This window comes from Branchiostoma floridae, unplaced genomic scaffold, assembly GCF_000003815.2.
Source record: "Branchiostoma floridae strain S238N-H82 unplaced genomic scaffold, Bfl_VNyyK Sc7u5tJ_1578, whole genome shotgun sequence".
NCBI lineage: Eukaryota > Metazoa > Chordata > Leptocardii > Amphioxiformes > Branchiostomatidae > Branchiostoma > Branchiostoma floridae.
In genome coordinates, this window is record NW_023365773.1 from 643,618 (window position 1) to 661,950 (window position 18,333).

The 18,333-nt window shown below is 41.6% G+C and overlaps 4 protein-coding genes across 4 annotated transcripts in view; all 4 read right to left on the reverse strand.

Moving 5' to 3' along the window:
- Positions 1-361: 361 nt before the first annotated feature.
- Positions 362-5,773, reverse strand: LOC118408377 (leucine-rich repeat protein soc-2 homolog). Its single transcript, XM_035809142.1, has 8 exons — positions 5,722-5,773; positions 5,162-5,296; positions 4,799-4,964; positions 4,297-4,507; positions 2,441-3,231; positions 1,608-2,020; positions 658-872; positions 362-400 (listed from the first exon to the last, which is right to left on the reverse strand). Exons 1-8 carry the CDS (start codon positions 5,771-5,773, stop codon positions 362-364), a joined length of 2,022 nt encoding a protein of 673 aa, XP_035665035.1.
- A 1,033-nt stretch (positions 5,774-6,806) lies between these two features.
- Positions 6,807-8,873, reverse strand: LOC118408378. The gene is made up of 4 exons (XM_035809143.1): positions 8,719-8,873; positions 7,757-8,371; positions 7,069-7,302; positions 6,807-6,853 (listed from the first exon to the last, which is right to left on the reverse strand). Exons 2-4 carry the CDS (start codon positions 8,358-8,360, stop codon positions 6,807-6,809), a joined length of 885 nt encoding a protein of 294 aa, XP_035665036.1. The 5' UTR covers positions 8,361-8,371; positions 8,719-8,873.
- A 980-nt stretch (positions 8,874-9,853) lies between these two features.
- On the reverse strand, positions 9,854-12,788 carry LOC118408379. The gene is made up of 6 exons (XM_035809144.1): positions 12,710-12,788; positions 11,423-11,498; positions 10,841-11,089; positions 10,466-10,576; positions 10,075-10,323; positions 9,854-9,861 (listed from the first exon to the last, which is right to left on the reverse strand). Exons 2-6 carry the CDS (start codon positions 11,451-11,453, stop codon positions 9,854-9,856), a joined length of 648 nt encoding a protein of 215 aa, XP_035665037.1. The 5' UTR covers positions 11,454-11,498; positions 12,710-12,788.
- Positions 12,789-14,832: 2,044 nt separating this feature from the next.
- LOC118408380 overlaps positions 14,833-18,333 on the reverse strand; it is a 30,541-nt gene continuing 27,040 nt past the window's right edge. The window contains exon 19 of the mRNA XM_035809145.1: positions 14,833-17,762. Within this exon, the coding sequence (XP_035665038.1) occupies positions 14,833-17,762 (2,930 nt within the window). The remainder of the gene's footprint in view (positions 17,763-18,333) is intronic.

Below are 18,333 nucleotides of genomic sequence, written 5' to 3' on the forward strand. Positions count from 1 at the left end.
GCCTATTCAGGGATGTATTTAGTTTGACCAAACCATGCTATTTCTTAAGTAGCACTTCGCAGGGTAGGCATCCGTCAGTCTCGAGAGGGATTCTGTAGCAGTTTAACGCTATTACCTAATAACAGCAAACGTCTTCATAAATGCTTAACTAATAACAATGATTTACGTTAAGATCAGTTCTTGTAGGAGGAGAAATGATTTGAGCATTCGAAATTCACAGAGGCTATAAAGACAACAAGAAGATTGTTGTGTTTACATGGACTTCCTTTTGTGGAAAAAATGGTTGTAACTCCAGAAAGCTCCCAAACAAAGCTATCTAGATTAAGGCCTACAATAGAAGGCCTAGGTTTAAGATTTGAGGCTACTCGAGATGTATCTCTGACGTCAGGTGTTCCTCACTCTGAAGTCCAGATTTTCAAAGTTAGAGTGTTATGACTAGAGGTTGAGAGTCGTTGATATGTTACAAGCCTGTTTTGCCTCCTTCATCCCTAAAACGGATGCTTTTGCTTCTCTCTAGGATCTATGAATTTGATTATTGGCGTACCGAACAATAAAGAGGGTTGACAAGGAGCTGTCAAAGGACATAGGTTAGCACACCTGATGTTTACCATTTGCGCTGGGACCTCTGTGATTAATCCTAATGCTCAGTCCCCCTACCCTTATAACTGTTAAGGCTGTCTCGCTCCTCAAATTCTCCCACTGCTGTTCCTCCTCTTCTACATTCTGAACCTGTCTGCCGTCATACAGGGGTCTGTTATCCATGTAAACTTTGCCTTTCATGGTTCTCACAAAATCTCTGACTCCTTCGGCGCTGAACCTGTTGTAAAACAACCTGACGTCCTCCACAGTCGTCCTAACTTTCAGCCATGCAGCTATGGTGGGGAGGGACTCGTCACTGATGGAATTATACTCAAGATTTACATGGGTGAGGTTGGGAAGGTTAGTGAATGATGCAACTACTGCTCTAACGTCAGAAAACATGTTAAGACTAAGGTTAACCTTTTTTAAAGTTTGATAATTACCTAAATCTTGAGCAAGATCAGGCACTGCCTCATTATTAATGGAATTGTGACTGAGATCTATCTCCTCCAAGTTGGGGAGGGGAGGTAAGAAGTCTCCCCTGTCAGACAACTTGTTACCTCTGAGGTTCAACTTTCTCAGGTTCTGACATGAACCCAAACCTTCAACAAGACCAGGCACTGCAGCCTCATCACTAATGGCATTGTGACTGAGATCTATCTCCTCCAAGTTCGGAAGGGAAGGTAAGAAGTCTCCCCTGTCAGACAACTTGTTATGACTAAGATTCACCTTTTTCAAGTTCTGACATGAACCAAGACCTTCCGCAAGACCAGGCACTGCCTCATCACTAATGGTATTGTGATTGAGATCGATCTCCTCCAAGTTGGGGAGGGGAGGTAAGAAGTCTCCCGTGTCAGACAACTTGTTATGACTAAGGTTCAATTTCTTCAGGTTCTGACATGAACAAAGACTTTCAACAAGACTAGGCACTGCAACGTCACTAAAGCCCCTGTCGTGAAGATCTATCTCGGTAGGACCTCTGTGGGTAATCTGAACTGTAAGTTGTCTGACTTCCACACCTATCCAACCTGTCTCCATCCACAGCCTGTCCCACTGCTGTTCCTCCTTTCGTATATCCTCCCCATCGGATTCCTCAAGCTTGCCCTCATCAGCCAGGCTGCCGTCATACAGGAGTGTGTAACCACTGTAAGCCTTTCCCTTAATGGTTCTCACAAAATCTCTGACCCCTTCAGCACTGAAGCTATTGTCGTACAAGTAGACTCGCTCCACATCTGTTCTAACCTTCAGCCATGCAGCTATGTTGGAGAGGGACTCATCGAGGATGGCATTGTTAGCAATATGTATATTGTCCAGGAAGGGAAGTTTGATAAAAGCTTCTATCAGTTCCCCAACATCAGACAACTTGTTGTATTTAAGATCTACCGTCTTCAGATTCTGACACGAACCAAGACCTTTGGCAAGACTAGGAACTGCCGCATCACTAATGGCATTGTGACTGAGATCTATCTCCTCCAAGTTGGGGAGGGGAGGTAAGAAGTCTCCCCTATCAGACAACTGGTTATTACTAAGGTTCACCTTCTTCATGTTCTGACATGAACCAAGACCTTGAGCAAGACCAGGCACGGCCTCGTCACTAATGGCATTGTGGCTGAGATCTATCTCCTCCAAATTGGGGAGGGGAGGTAAGAAGTCTCCCCTGTCAGACAACTTGTTACTGCTAAGGTTCACCTTCTTCAGGTTCTGACATGAACCAAGACCTTCAGCAAGACCAGGCACTGCCTCATCACTAATTACATTGTGACTGAGATCTATCTCCTCCAAGTTAGGGAGGGGAGGTAAGAAGCCTGCCCTGTCAGACAACTTGTTATGACTAAGGTTCACCTTCTTCAGCTTCTGACATGAACCAAGACCTTCAGCAAGACCAGGCACTGCCTCATCACTGATGGCATTGTGGCTGAGATCTATCTCCTCCAAATTGGGGAGGGGAGGTAGGAAGTCACCCCTGTCAGACAAGTTGTTATGGCTAAGGTTCACCTTCTTCAGATTCTGACATGAACCAAGACTCTTAGCAAGACCAGACACTGCCTCATCACTAACGGCATTGTGACTGAGATCTATCTCCTCCAAGTCGGGGAGGGGAGGTAAGAAGTCTCCCCTATCAGACAACTTGTTATAACTAAGGTTCACCTTCTTCAGGTTCTGACAAGAAGCAAGACCTTCAGCAAGAGCAGGCACTACCTCGTCACTAATGGCATTGTGACTGAGATCTATCCCCTCGAAGTCCTGGAGAGCATTTTGTCTGTTAGAGATAAGAAGATTGTCACTGATGTTGTTCCCAGAAATCTCCACCTGAATCTGTTTGCATTGATCCTGTAGCAGCAGCAACAACAATAATGCTCCCTTGTTGGAGATCTTGTTATATTCAAGATTGACATGATTTAGGTTTTGACATGAGCCAACACCTTTAACAATACCAGACACTGCCTCATCACTAATGACATTGTGGCTTAGATCTATCTCCTCCAAGTTGGGGAGGGGTGGCAAAAAGTCTCCCTTGTCAGACAACTTGTTATGGCTAAGGTCTACCCTCTTTAGCTTCTGACATGAACCAAGACCCTCAGCAAGATCAGACACTGCCTCGTCACTAATGGCATTGTGACTGAGATCTATCTCCCTTATGTTTTGAAAAGTCTGTAATTGCCCGACAAGAGCTTTGATATTCTTACTTATCAACTCAGAGTTGGTGCAACACAATAGCTCAAGCGGAGGGAACTTCCCAGTCTCTGTATTCTCAACGGGTAGAGATGCCAGACCTTGAAATAATATCGACCAAGCGGAGGTGTTGGTGTTAGGTAGGAAATCAAATTTTAATTCAACTAGGGATTGCAGACTTTGGAAATACGACACAAGGTTTTCAGCGGCCATGTCAGGTATTCCATTGACTCTTCTCATGGATCCTGGGGGGTACCTACCTTGAACAGTTAACCGTTTGATGTCAAACGGGCGAAAGGATAGAATTCCTGGCCAGGTATCGCAGGGGGTTTTACACTGTAAAGTAAATGTTGCAAAAACCACTGACAAAACACACTCATCAGTACACCAGCATTCAGCAAATTCTACATTTTCGAGTTTGTGAAGGCATTTCAAAATGTTTATGGCCTCTGCAACTTCGCTATTGCTCGCGGATATCACTGCAATGACCAAGTTGGCGACGTTTGGAGTAAATAACAGTGATTTTGACAGGTTACTGAGGGCACCATTAGAGTATGATCTTAACCTGATAGTCATCTTTTGTATGGAGAAAGCGAATTGCAAATACCGGTGAATGGTTTCAGCATCAATATTTTTGTCATTTTGGGCAAACTTGCATTCTTTAATAAAACTACCTTTGTCTGTAGATGTATCTGGCATACATTCAAAGAGAGGCAGATAACTGAGTAATTTGACTTGATTGGCATGACCAACGTTTGATACGGGTTTTCGTCCAAAGGGATACTGTTTCAGTACATTTCTGATACTTATATTTGCTGGAAGCCTTATTGTTTGGATAAATGTTGTACTCTTGATGAATTGTGTCAGGCAGTGGAGGCCATGATGGGAGATTTCAGGGAGAGCAGACAAGTCTAGGGTTTTGTTAGGAAATAACTTCTCAATGGAAGATGACAAAGTGCCCAGTTGGTTCGATTCTGCTGTAGTTTTTACTACTGAGAGTAGGTGATCGTCAGATCCCCCCAACTGTTGCATGAGAAATGTTACAAACTGTGACAGGTATGTTGGAGGAGAGTCTGCCATGCCCAGGAGGTGAGCAAGGCTGTAACAGGTGATGGGCAGGTGGGCTGACTTCTCAGCACAAACTCTCAGGAGTTCTGTACAGTCAGTCTGGGTTCTGACTGTGTGTGCTACCCACACTGCCATGAAGTACTGCCGTATGCTGTCATGTACGAACTGGAAGGCATCCTTTGCTTCACTAGAATCAACCGGTTTTAACCAACCAAAGCCTGACTGTTGAATGTCACTCCACTCTAATTGGCTTTTGTAAACATACATTGAATTGTGATTGGTGTGATTTTCAAAAGTAGCTTTGCCCACCACAATGCAGATGTTTTCATACACAGACTTGAAATGTTCATCATTGACCTCATTTTCATTACAGAGATGCTTTACAGACATCTTAGTAACAAATTCTACAAAAGCTGCTACGGTACATGGAAAGCTTTGGTACTTTTTCCAGTATTCACACAAGTAAGAGTGGAAAAACCTGTCCCTGATGAGGTGCTTAACCAGTAAGTTACTTGGCCAGCTCTGCTGGATTACTCTTGTCGTGTCTTCATCGGTCTTGAAGAAGTCCTGGAGACAGTCATTCCAAGCCAAGGCGTCTTCACCGGTTGGATACACGGAATGGCTGACTGTGTCGATGTGTGCTGCTGAAAAGAAATTACATTTAAGATTATAGAGAGAAATTCTAAACTTTCTAAAAGACAATGGCTCTACAAGACAGCAGAAGCAGAACTACGTACAATGGTCAACCTTGATATGTACTAATGGAATCTAGTGTGGCTTTAGAATGAATTGATGAAGAAATGACTATTAAAATGCTAATATAGTTGATGGTTCCATTTACCAGAATCTAGAGATGTTGTCCCATCCTCCTGAGAAATGGCCCCTCCATCCATGTTGCTATGGCGACCACCTGACCCAGATGCCGACGCCTCTCGGTCAGTGTCGTCGGGTGACCTTTCATTGGGTTGGTCCTCTCCTATACAAACATTGAGCCAACAACAACAAGTGAAGTATCTGTTTATTGTCAGGCACTATGGCCCCAAAAGACGGACAATTTGACTGAACATTAAAAAAACAACAATAATCTAGTTTGAATTCAATACATTTGAGTACAAGAGATTAAACAGGTAGAAACCAGAAACAGGTAACTTTAGTATGAAGAATATGATGTCATTCCATGCCAAAGTGACCTCACGCGTTGGGTTTTAGCAAGAATCGTATATTTCAGATGATCTGGAGAAAAGTTTCTAAAACTTTCATTGCACACAACTAGATATTTTTTTAAACCAATCACGTCTTTAGAACTTATTTATTTGATATTATAAATGCTGTGCTCTAACTTAACCTCTGCAGAGTGACACATAGATTTATTATATTTATATTTATCATAGTTATATTCACCAGAATTCGAAGATCTGCTCTCTTCTTCCTCAGACATGGGTCCTCCCTCCATGTTGCCATGGCTACCATCCGATGTCAACGCTGAAGTCTCCCTGTCATTGGAACTGTCCTCGCCTAGGATCAAGACCAATTTACGCAGTTGATATACATGCCTTCTGATCCCAGTGTCGATGCCACATACACATTACCATATGCTACCTCACTACATTATACATAACAGTTACAGTTACAAACGTTGAATAATGCTCCACACCATGTAATGCAAAAGTGGGATTGTTAACCACTGCGCTATAACACTTACCATCAGCCCTGCCTGTATCCATGTCACTGTCTGCCTTCCCTTTTGCCGCCTCACAATCCGCTCCTGTCTGAAACAGCTGACCAGAATCTGCGGCGTCTATATAAAGGGAATGAATGAAAACATAAATGAATATAAATGAAAATTACAGAAAATGATAGTAAATACAATTGTCCATGTGAAAATGCAAAGAACACGTAGTCTATTGTTTTCTGAAATACTCTATGAAGTTAATATAGCCACGGTGATACAGTAGAATATCAACTTTGGAGAAAAAGATTTGATTTACCTGCGACCTCGTGTATCCCAGCATCCCTTAGGGCCTGCGCCAGCTGTTCCAGCGTGACGTCACCAACGTTCCTCTCCATCCAATTACAGATCAGCTGATGAGGACGGAGGGAGGGGGGCAGTCTGGCTGTCAGGTCCCGGATGTAGTCGGTGTTGAAGCCGAGAGCTGAAGCCAGCCGCTCCCACATGGAGCCCAGACAGTCAGCAATGGCGGCAAACTGTCTGTCTAGCTCTGTAAGCCATGCAGGAAAGATATGTATGACCATTGTTCACAAGCTGGGAACGCTTAGATACCTGATATAAGTGTCTAGGGACGTTATTAACAATATAATAATATTAAAGATTATCATCATTTTGGGTGCATTTTAACCATAACTGCATATTTGTGACTTTTACTTTGGTTCGAATATATCGGCTGTAAAGCACGCATAATACAGTTAGCTACTATCGATGAAACTGTCCTACTATACTTTTTTTGTTCGATTCAAATTAGACATGATTATATACCTGATTCCTCCTTCACTTCCACTCCATCGGTGCTCATTTCTGTATCATAGAATAGAGAAGTTAAAATAGTCAAATCTAATATCAAATATGAATTGCCACATGCACAAATTACACATGTATGTGTCATTCCCTAACGGACAGGAGTGTCATTAGACAAGACAAAGTTACTGTAGTATTATGTCTAAATGTTGATGTTTTTTTAGCACATTTTATAGCTTCAAAGATCATCAAAATAATTTCTAAATAGTGCTTACCTGATTTTACTGTTCCCATCATGCAGCAGGACGGCACCTGCTCAGCTGGCTCCTGCTTTACATGTATGACGTCATCACCACCTGACACCTGCCGCCCACCTGTGTCATCACCATGGTAACCAGGAGACGTGTCGTCACCATGGTTACTGTTGCATGGTGCAGGAGGACCCTGTCCTGAATGTTCCCGAGATGGACCAGGATGTGGGGGGCCTCGGCCTGCTGTGCCACTCGGGTCTGGGGAAGAGTGGAGAACCATTGGCATTTCTCTTATTAACATCATCGATCATCTTTTGTAAAATCATGCATGTGTTAAGTCAAATTTCGTTTTGAGCAAAACCACGTGTACGCAATATCAGAAAGCTGCAATAATTTCATTTCGATGTAAAAGCATCGAATACAATTCGTTTCATAGGTTGACAACTGTTCCAGGCTTCTCTGAGAGGAATATTGTAATAAAATGCTAGAAAGATGATGTCACATCAAAATATGGAATACTTTGGTCTGGGGAAGGGTACGTGTATAATCATAATCATGAAAGTCAAATGTCTTTACATGATTATACCACAATAAAATGCCAATAGTACCATGTATAAAATGTGAGTAATACCTGAAAGAAGTGCTTATTTCTAAAGAGGGGTGATGTATTAAAAAGGTTAGACCGATGATGTCCTGTGAAAAGATGACTTACCCTGATCTGAGAAGTCTCCGTCCTCTGTAGCAGAGTCCAAGACTCGGACATGTATGTACAAGTCTGCTCCTCCCTCTGCTGCCCTCATGTCGTCTGTGATCAGTTCCCGGGTCAGGGTGTCGGACAGGCTCCCGTCACTGTAGCTTCGCCAAAATGTGTCATAGCAGCCGACATCGGAGAAGTCAAGATGGCAAAACACACAACCTGCCTCTGCTTTTCTAAGTGCAGCTTTGAATTGTTTGAAGCACTTCGCCATTTTGTGATAAGCTTGTCTGTTTTCCAGATCAAGTATTCTGCCTCTGAAAATTACCTGAGCTACTTCTGCAATCTTATCATTAACTCTTTTCTTTATTTTTAATTTTGCCCCAGACGTAAGCTTTGGTTTATGCTTATCATCATCATCATCAGGCACAGCTGAAGCAATTTCCTTCAGTGATTTTACGCATTTCTTAAATTCACGATAGTCCTGAACAGTTTTTTTGTCAAAAACTTTCTCAGCATTCTCAACAACAGTGTGATAAATGGTGCTTTTGTCATCAGGTAAAACATTAGGCACAGGCAGGTCAGGATGGCGGTCATGTTTGGCTGTCAACAAATCACTCATGCCAGGTTCATCTGTAAAGTAAAACAATATCAAAGTAATATCTTTTAAAAAGTTAAAAAGACTAACACAGTGAGCATCGTTTTCCATTCTATTTTATTTTATTCTATTCTATTCAGTGATTTCTTTTTTGCATGTAACATTGTTTTGTACACATGCATATTCTGTGACATTCCTGTGAAATGGATAGAATATAGTTTGTTCAGTACAAAACATACGAGCCTTTATGTATATTTCAAAAACTAACATCTGTTTATGGAAAGTTTGTAACAAAAGATAATTTACATACCAACTTTGAGCAAGGAGGTTTTATCAATGCTTTGACATATTTGAAGTGTACCTATCTTAATCAGTGGTGTACCTTTTATGGACGCAAACGTCCTCCTTGTCTCAGGGTCAGGTTTTATCCTTTTTCGGTGTCCTGCAGCTATACTCCGTTTACCCGGCTTTCTCCTTTGCTTCCTCTTTCTATCCTGTCGTCTTCGTTCCAGTTCGGAATTTGATTGTTGTGTTGAAGGATGTACTACAGACAATAAACAATTGCAACATCGGAGACACCATGGTTAGTTGGAGAAGCATAGTGTCGAATGTACAAATCTCACAACAATCACGTTATCTTGGCAGAGGACATGCAGCAATGATGGGCAACTTAGTAATACGGATTACAGAGTATCTTTTTTATAAACATCTGAACCGCACCTTTGTCAGGCTCTGATTCTTCCCCACTAGTTACACTCGATGCTCCATAGTGCTGACTTGACCATGACGGTGTCGAGTTTGTGTCACAGCCATTGCCATTCCACCCATTCGGATACGGTGTTCTGTCGCCGTTGACTTCTTTTCCCCGAACCACTGTGTCCGTGCCATTTGATTCTATGATGACAAAATGAGGCATTAATCCTTTCCTGACATTTCTCAAATTGCCTTTTACATGTTTCTCTACTGGAAAAAAAGAACAAAAGATTATTGTTTAGTTGATGTCATAGTTGATGCCATTACATAGCATATTACAAAGTGTGTATTTACAGAGTATGTCGAACAAAAGTCAAGCGTATAACTTACCGGCACATGCTACATGGTTGGACTGTTTTGATTCCTGTTTTAACTGAACTGAACATCCGCATGAATCTTGTGTCTTCCTCTTCTTATGAGGGTGCACTGTTACAACAAAAGAAGCATCATTTAACAAACACAATGAAACTTTTGAATAAAGATATCATATGACATGAAATGGTTGCACATGTGTCCTGTTGCATTGGTTTGGAAATCTATATAAATATGCCTGATTTCTAATATTATAATAATATTGCTGTAATGTCTTTCAATAATTCCTCCAAAGGGTATGGTGGGAAAAGCGAGCAAAATACCTTTCCATTGTAGGTTGTGGACAGGAATGCATGCAGGCTCTTCTGTGCTGAGCTCATTGGTAGTGATGTCTTGACCTTTGTACTTGCCAAGCTCGTCTGTTGGTAGAAACAGCAAAATTGGGTTCACTCTCATTTCCCTTTCAAGATCAATTGACAATTCAAAGTATTAATCAAAAATGATTATGAACTATTCCATTGTAGCCACGTGGGCAAATTAGTACGAGGTTAGTGTACACATGTTCTATTTAAAATCTAGTTCAGTTCTCGAGACTTGTTATCAAGGTTAAAAAAACAGCATTACAATTTTGAGTTTGAATAAATCATGAATAAAAACATCTCACTTTGCCCACCTGCAGTATGTCGAAACCCTCCCCTCCTGAGCGCTTGTGCCAGCTTGACCCTGCAGGCCTTCCTGCCGCGCCTGTCCCTCCACAGCTCCAGGGCCTGGAGCGCCTGGTGCTGTTTGCTGTAAGGTTGTCTGAGTTGGATGGCGTGTATGTCCTGTGCTGTGAGGCCCAGCTGATCTTCTGCAAACTTTACCCAACAGGACGCAACAGCTTTGGCAACAGGTGGGAAATACGTGCGGCTGGGGGCAGGTCCTGGAAAAGTGGGAATCAGTGCCTTACGTTATGCGACATACGATGACTTCAGCAGTCACAGAATATATACAGATGCATTTATCAAAATAAACACTGAGTTCACAGTTAACAAAGATGACAAATCTCATAACGCCAACCTTACCAGCGTGAGCGTCACTCCCCACCAGAGATGACTCCTCTGATGAGTCTTCTTCCTGGATCTGCTCTGCTTTCTTTTTCCGTTTTCTTTTCCTTTTCTTTCTGGGTTTGTTGCCTAAGAAATGTTGAGATGAGACAAAGACTCATGAGCAATATTACTCATATTTTCATAAAATGGCACAGGACCGGGAAAATCAAGTAATGAATGAACGAAGATGCCAGTGCCACGACAAAGATGTCTATGATTTTGTTATCACTATTCGCAAAACAGGACGTATTTGACACGGGTGTATATCATGACAATAGCAGTGCAATCTGTCTAAGACCAGGACGTTGTGATAACACTGTATTTAAACAAAGATAACACAGTTTAACACACCTTCTAAGCTCTCCGCAGTCAGCCGTTCACCAATGTTGATGAGAGCCTGCATCAGAACCTGTAGAGTAGCTCCACTTCCCTCCCTGTTTCTCCACCGATCCAGCACCTCTCGGCACCTGTGGTCAGGGCTGGCTTCTGTGGTGGCGATTCCTTTGATCTCGTTTCGGTCGAACCCCAGCTCCCGGGCCAGGTCGTCCCACTTGTGGCTTACTTTCTTCATAACTTTGTCGAAATATTTCTCGACGTCAACTGGAATGTTGAATTGAAAGTCTGTCATGAATCGATTATCTATTGTTTCATATTTGCAGCATAGTCTGGGATTCAGGCAATGATTTCTTATTGCCGAGTATGTAATTTGATCGATCTGTATTGTGTTAGTTTTATTTGTTTATTATGTTCAAAGGTTTTAATAACAAGTATGAAATTCAGCATGTTTAAACAATTGCCAACCAATCAATACTACTTGTCTGTAGCCTCTCACTAGTAAAATGCGTTAGTACTTCTTGTCTTGCCACCAATTAATGTCACATTGAAAATGAATAATAAAGATAACGTTGTTATGAACATTGCAAAGATCATGACCTGCATCACTTCCTTGTCCTTCCTCACCCATGATGAGATAGCAGGCCGCACGGTGTCACATGGGATTCAACAGGGCCTGAAAAAAACATGACCTACAACATAGTTCACCTGGAAAAGTTTTTTTTTGACACATCACCCTACACCAATATGTATCTCTGAATAAGGAATGCACGTGATACAGAATATCTATCTAGGTGAAAAAATATTTTGCTTCAGTTAACATAGTTACAAAATTTATGTCAACGTTGTTTGCCCGGATCCTTGGTATGTAAACACCTTTACAGGTTGCCCTTCCCACTTACCACCCCACAAAGCAACATATTTTATATCAAGATGGCGTCACTGGAAGTCCCCAGCATGGGGAATCCCCTTTTCTGGTAACCCGGAAGTAATTAAGCCCCCCTCCCCAGCCGCCTTCTTGTTTTGTTTGCTGACTTTTAAGTTTTAGTGAAGGGCTGCGAAATCCAAGCCAATCCGAACCACAGATGCACAGACCTTAAATGGCAACTTAGGCAGAACCCAAAGACATGACCATTAAGAAAACGATATAAAGATTTAAAAAATACAATAATTATACGAAAAATACATAAAAAAGCCGATACTAGTCAACACCGAATCGTTCTTTGTGGCACTTGTCGTCAGGCCAGATAAATTTGTCAGTAAAGAGACGCCAATACCGTGGCAGATCCTGTCTTTTTATTAGTATATCATGCACTATTTGTCCTCATCAATAGAGAATAACTACACAAATCGGCCAACGACGACGGTACAAGAGATAGTCATGAGCGGCAACCGTTTCATGTAGGGTGTAAACTATCTCCTGTTGTTCCGGCCGAAGCCACCTACTTGAAACGAAAAGACCTGCTCCCTCGACCTTCATATTGCATTTAAAACTTACGACAGACGCTTTGAGGTGACCGTTGTACTTTTTTCAATGACATGTACGCAAACCCTAACTCTGATCAGCACAAACAACCGACCTGGTCTCATATAACAGTGCACAAAATAAGAATAAGACATTACTAAAATCTACTAGGACATATATATCGATTTTTCAGTAGAATACGACTCTCTGTAATTATCTTTTTTTTAGATATAAACTCGATCTGTTCATGTAGACAGGTCAGGGGTGTCACTCAACGAATTCGAATATACTATAAATCGTCAAACGCAGGTCGAAAATTGACGTGGCAACTGCAGGGTACGAAACGAGGCGCTGTGGCGTTCGATGTTAATCCAGAAACGATCCAAATGCTATCTACGATACTTAAAGAAGGGTCAACTTACCGGGTTGGTCCGTTTGGTGGCCATAAATCCTTCAAAAGCACCGCAACAGTTACATGACCTACAGGTTCTCCGCCATTTTGACACCTAGTGGAAAGTCCCAGCTTTGTTGACCTGACCTTACCGCAGGTGGAACAACGATACCTTTGACCCCTGTAGCGACAAATACCTGAGTGTGCAATTCTGGCAGTCTGCCAGCAATCCGCCTCTTTTACAGGTGACACTCGTATCAACATGGTTTAGTGATTACGTCACCCCAAGGTAGTGAACTCAGTTTTAGTTGTGTCTCTGTGCGTATGGACCTACGTACCGGCAAAGCTATAGAGGTGAAGGAGTGTCTGCCATCACTATTTGCTAATTTCGACAAAGGTCAAATGTCCTTGTCAGAATGTCCTTGTCTATTCATCGTCCTGAATGTTCTATTTCCACATATCTCACAAAGTTCACCTAAAGACCTCATTATTTTGATGATATTGAATGAAGTTACATCTGTCAAAAAAGTTCCCCAAAACGGGCTCGAATAATTGAAGATTTTAATGCCTTTGCCACCCTAAATAACACACAAATTATTGACAGTGAAGTCAATATTTAAGAGAATTATTCCGTGTGATCTGAGGGATTGTTCGTTCTGTTTGCACCGCATATTCTAAATGTCGTAAAAAAGGTTCCTAGCTGTCGCAAACCTGTCGTGCGATATATGTGACTTGAGGAGGAAGAACTGGAAAGTGCTTTGATATTATTTTTCGTCTATTATACTGATGGAAAGAAAAGGACTTATATTCTTGTCAATCAATAAAACCACGTAAAGCACACATTTGTCGTTAAACAAATATTTGTTTCAATTCTGTACAAAACATACACACACATGTAATCGATTATATTCAGGCCAGTGCATCTTGAACTGTCTATATTCGGCAGAATGACAGTTTTTGTATAGATTGAATGTATCCAGCCTAGAGAATCAAAATATGATGTGTTCTTTTCAAACTCACGATTTACGCTGCGATCTTGTATAATGATATGCTGTAGTATATAATAATAACATAGATAAAAGTATTATTTAATAATCAAGGTTGTAATGAAGAAAGGTATACTTAATCGTCTTGAAGTAAACATTGTTATATATAAGTAAATATAAGGACACTTCTTTTTAAATAATCACAGCTGTATTTTCACTTCATCCATGTGTTTATTCGTTCGTTCACGGAGGTCACGTCAGAAGTCAAATGGTGAACTTTGAATCTATTGCGATGATACTTGCAATGGATACATCTTCTACCAAATCTTACACAATGATATAGACCTTTACAAACGCCAACTACAATCAATGGTAACGTACAAAGCACTTTGAACAATAGACTTTCAAGTCTTGATCAAGATTAAGTTGACTTGTTAAAAGTGGAACGAATATCATTGTAGTAGGAGCACGCCAAGTATGCATATTCTCAGCTTAAACTTGGCACAGACAGCACTTGCTTTTGACTGACTACAGTTTGAAACAACACCTTAAAAAACTATGCAGTATGTTCAGCTTATAAAACATGTAATAAGTCCAGCATGTAAGTTTTTTTTGGCACAATTAACTCGAAACAGAAACAATGTTTACATAATTATGTAAAATATTTACGTGTGTACAAAAGTTATATGATTACAAAAGTTACACATATACAAAGGTAACACATTCACTTGTAACATATGTACGACTGCCATGCTGGTTCAGTCTGATTTGCATAGATAAACTTATAGTTCTCAAATAACTTACATATTTATAACATTTACACAGTCACAGAGTTTACATATTTACAAAGGAAACATATTCATCAAGTTGAAATATTAAAAAAAAGGTTAGATATTTACAATGTTCTAGTGACTGTCATTAACCTGTAGTTTCAACGGTCGTCCTAGTAGCTTAATGAACAAAAGCATATTGGAAGGATATTCAGGACAGTTTGCCTTTAGTGTGATGGAAAGCATAAGGGGAACAACTGAGAGCAGGTTCTTTTTTTTTTTATGGCAACGCTGATATAAATTGACGCACCTTGAGTGCTTAGCCATCTTGTCTGTCTTTGTTCATCGATATTTCTTGCGTAAACAATTGAGAGCAGAAAGTCAACTTTGGGCGACATTTACTTTGCATTGTTTAATCTGGAACCTCTATGGTCAATCGTAACAGTCAGTTGTCTGATTTTCACGCATATCCAGCCTGTCTCTCTCCTCAACCTCTTCCACTGCTGCGCTTCATCCTGTACATCATCCCTATACAGGAGTCTGCCATTTTGATAAGCCTCGCCCTTCATGGTTCTTACAAAATCTCTAACTCCTTCAGCACTGAAGCAGTTACCACACAGGCCGACTTTATCCATAGCTGTCCTAACCTTCAGCCATGCAGCTATGGCGGGGAGGGACTCGTCGCTGATTGAATTATATTCAATGCTCACATGGGTCAGGGTGGGAAGTATGATAAATGTTTGTAACAGTTTTCCGACATCGTACAGTTTGTTATCGCTCAGGTTGACTCTCTTAAGATTCTGACTAGACGCAAGACATTCAGCAAGACCAGGCACCGCCTCATCATTGATATCATCGCGACTAAGATCTATCTCTTCTAAAAGAGGCAATTTCCGTATCAACTGAGAAAATAGTTTTATGATGTTGTCCAGTGACCACTCTTTCAGCTTCAGCTTCTTTAAAAGATGCTGCACTCCATACAGCTGACTGATGTGTTCAGCTTCCTCCTCCCCCTGACAGCTGACACAAAGCGCTAACTCCTGCAGGTTAGGCAGCTGTGGGAGGAACTGCAGTAGGAGATGGATGGCAGTAATAGACAGTGGAGTCACGTCGCTCCAAACGTATTCTCCAGATACGAGGTCAAGTTTCCCTACGTTGTCGGTATCCTGTCTGCCTGAGATGAGAGATGTAAGGTCACGACTTACGTTGTTTCCCAAAACATAAAACTGTATTTTTCTGCGACTTTCCTGTTGCAACATCATCAATGCTCCCTTATTAGAGATCTGATTATTGGTGAGATGGACTGTTCTTAAGCCTTGACATGTAGCAAGACCTTTAACAAGACCAGGCACTGCCTTGTCGTTAATAGAATTATGACTGAGATCTATCTCCTCGAGGGCGAGGGGAGATAAGAAGTCTCCTCTTTCAGACAACTTGTTATGACTAAGGTCCACCTTCTTCAGATTCCGACATGAACCAAAACCTTTGGCAAGACCAGGCACTGCCTTATCACTAATGGCATTGTGACTGAGATCTATCTCCTCCAAGTAGGGGAGGGAAGGTAAGAAATCTCCCCTGTCAGACAACTTATTATGACTAAGGTCCACTTTCTTCAGATTTTGACATGCACAAAGAACTTTAGTAAGACCAGGCACTGCCTCATCACTGATGTCATTGTTACTGAGATCCATCTCCTCCAATTTGGGAAGTGGAGGTAAGAAATCACCCCGGTCAGACAACTTGTTATGACTAAGGTTCACCTTCTTTAGGTTCTGACATGAACCAAGACCCTCAGCAAGACCAGACACGGCCTCATCACTAATGGCATTGCAACTAAGATCTATTTCCTCCAAGTTGGCGAGGGGAGGTAAGAAATCTTCCCTGTAAGACAACTTGTTATAACTAAGATTCATCTTTTTCATGTTTTGACCCGTACAGAGTCCTTTGGTGCGGCCAAGCGTTTCCTCATTACGTGCCAATGCGATGCTAATGAGACCAAGATTGCTCTCATTCTTAATGGAGAGGACTGACAAAACGTCTGCCCAGTTGGACACCTTATTATGTCCAAGGTTCACCTTCTTCAGATTCTGACAGGACCGAAGGCCTTCAGTAAGCCCAGAAACTGCCTCATCACTAATGGCATTGTGACTGAGATCTATCTCCTCCAAGTTGGGGAGGGGAGGTAAGAAGTCTCCCCTGTCAGACAACTTGTTATGGCTAAGGTTCAACTTCTCTAGATTCTGGCATGAAGCAAGACCTTCAGCAAGATCAGGTACTGCCCGATCACTAATGTTATTGCCACTGAGGTCTATTTCCTTAAGGTTGGGGAGTGAAAGTAAGAAGTCTCCCTTGTCAGACAACTTGTTAAAGCTAAGGTCGACCTTCTTCAGACTCTGACATGAAAGAAAACCTTTAGCAAGACCAGGCACTGCAACATCACTAATATAGTTATGACTTAGATCTATCTTCTCCAGATTGGAAAGTGGAGGTAAGAAGTCTCCCCTGTCAGATAACTTGTTATAACTAAGGTTCACCTTCTTAAGGTTCTGACATGAACCAAGGCCTTCAGCAAGACCAGGCACTGCCTCATCAGTAATGGAATTGTAACTGAGATCTATCTCCTCCAAGTTGGGGAGGGGAGGTAAGAAGTCGCCCCGTTCAAACATTTTGTTATGACCAAGGTTAACTTTCTTCAGGTACTGACATGACATAAGACCTTTAGCAAGGCCAGGTACTGTCTCGTCACTAATAGCATTGTGACTGAGATCTATCTCCTCCAAGTTGGGGAGGGTAGGTAAGAACTCTATTCTGTGAGACAGCTTGTTATGACTGAGGTTAAGCTTCTTGAGATAAAGTGAAAAACAAAGACCTTCAGCAAGACCAGACACTGCCTCATCGCTAATGGCATTGTTGCTGAGATCTATCTCCTCCAAGTTGGGGAGAGGAGGTAAGAAGTCTCCCCTGTCCGACAACTTGTTACAACTGAGGTCTACTTTCTTCAGTTTCTGACATGAACTGAGACCTTTAGACAGACCAGACACGGCCTCGTCACTAATGACATTGTGACTGAGATCTATCTCCTTCAGGTTAGGAAGAGGGGGTAAGATATATTTTCTAACAGACAATCTGTTCCAACTGAGATCAATTTTCTCCAGGTTTTGGCATGAAGCAAGACCTTCAACAAGACCAGGCACTGCCTCATCACTAATGTCATTGTGACTGAGATCTATCTCCTCCAAGTTGGGGAGGGGAGGTAAGAAGTCTCCCTTGTCAGACAGTTTGTTATAGCTGAGGTTTACTTTTTTCAGCCTTTTACATGAACCAAGACCTTTCGCAAGGTCCGGTATTGTCTCATCACTGATTGCATTGTGACTGAGACTTACTTCCTCCAAGTTAGGGAGCTGAAGTAGGAGTAATCCAGAATCCGGGCAGGTAAATCTTACTTTCCTTACGTGGTCGTGACTAAGTTTTAGAATCTTCAAGTTTCTACATGATGCCATACATCTTCTTGACATGGACATTGCATTTCGTTTTACAGTCTCCGTGAACCATGCACCACGAACAACTAATGTGCTGAGAGCTGGAGTGAATAAAAGATATGGTACGATATCTGAAAAAGCTGTCATGTTTGTTTCTGTCTTTTGTACGCTGAGCGTTTTCAGTGAGGGACAGTTCAGAAGGTACTTCTGTATGTCATCAACCTGTAAGGCTTTGTCAGTTCTTTTGAAGTGCAAGTTCAAGTTATCAGTATATCTTGAATCAGCTTGGAATAAAGGCAGATAACTTAAACAGCGTATGTGATCGGAATGACGGATGTTTTTGGCAACTCCGCGTTTGTTAAAGGGATACAGTTTGAGAAGATTCTTATATGCAATCATAGTTGGGAGCTTTATGTCTCT